General features: G+C 62.4%; 1 protein-coding gene across 1 annotated transcript in view; it reads right to left on the bottom strand.

The window, feature by feature from the left end:
• Positions 1-4: 4 nt before the first annotated feature.
• Positions 5-686, bottom strand: part of LOC103772157 (serine/threonine-protein phosphatase 2A 55 kDa regulatory subunit B beta isoform) — a gene marked incomplete at both ends in the record, with an annotated part of 2,162 nt that continues 1,480 nt past the window's right edge. The window contains one exon of the mRNA XM_008939474.1: positions 5-230. Within this exon, the coding sequence (XP_008937722.1) occupies positions 5-230 (226 nt within the window). The remainder of the gene's footprint in view (positions 231-686) is intronic.

The raw sequence follows: 686 nt of genomic DNA, 5'->3' as shown, positions 1-686 counted from the left end.
CAATGATATTCTCGGAGGGGTGCCAAGCTGTGTGCAGGATCTTCTTGCTAAAGTCCAGACTGTCCACGCTGATCTCGTCCTTCCTGCGCTTGCCGCCCACGCAGACCCTGCGGGGCTTGAGGATGGCGCGGGGCTTGCTGCTCTCCCGCGAGGCCTCCAGCGTCACGTCCCGCTTGGTGTTGCGGTCGAACATGCGGAAGAAGTTGTTGTAGGAGCCGGTCATGATGACGCTGCGGGGGGCAGACGGAGGGGGGAGGGAGGACGGGTCACCCGGAGCGGCCCCGGCACCAGCCCCGCCCCCCCAGACCTGCCTGGCACCGGCCTCCCCGGGGGCACAGCCCACACCCCTGGCAGCTTGTGCCCCATCCCGCACGGAAGGGCTCAGGCTCGGCCGTGAGGCCACATCCCCAGGCTCCCTCCCTCACCCAGAGGATGCGCACAGGGGAGACATGTCCTTTCAGGGTGCCAAAGTGTGCATAGATCCATCTCTATGGCAACGCTCCAGCTGACCTGATCCAAACGACCTTCACACCTTTTTTAGAGGCAAACTGCCTCACGACTAGAGGCAGACAGAATATCCAGAGGCATAACGAGGTTGGACTGGATCTGGAATTTGGGCTTCAGGCCTAGTAGTGCCTCGTTAACTCAACTGGCTCGGCACCACCCGCGTGCCTTTGCATTTGGAC

Source organism: Merops nubicus, unplaced genomic scaffold, assembly GCF_000691845.1.
Source record: "Merops nubicus isolate BGI_N331 unplaced genomic scaffold, ASM69184v1 scaffold1064, whole genome shotgun sequence".
Taxonomy (NCBI): domain Eukaryota; kingdom Metazoa; phylum Chordata; class Aves; order Coraciiformes; family Meropidae; genus Merops; species Merops nubicus.
The sequence above is the reverse complement of the archived record's forward strand: the minus strand, read 5'-3'. Positions and strand labels throughout refer to the sequence as shown.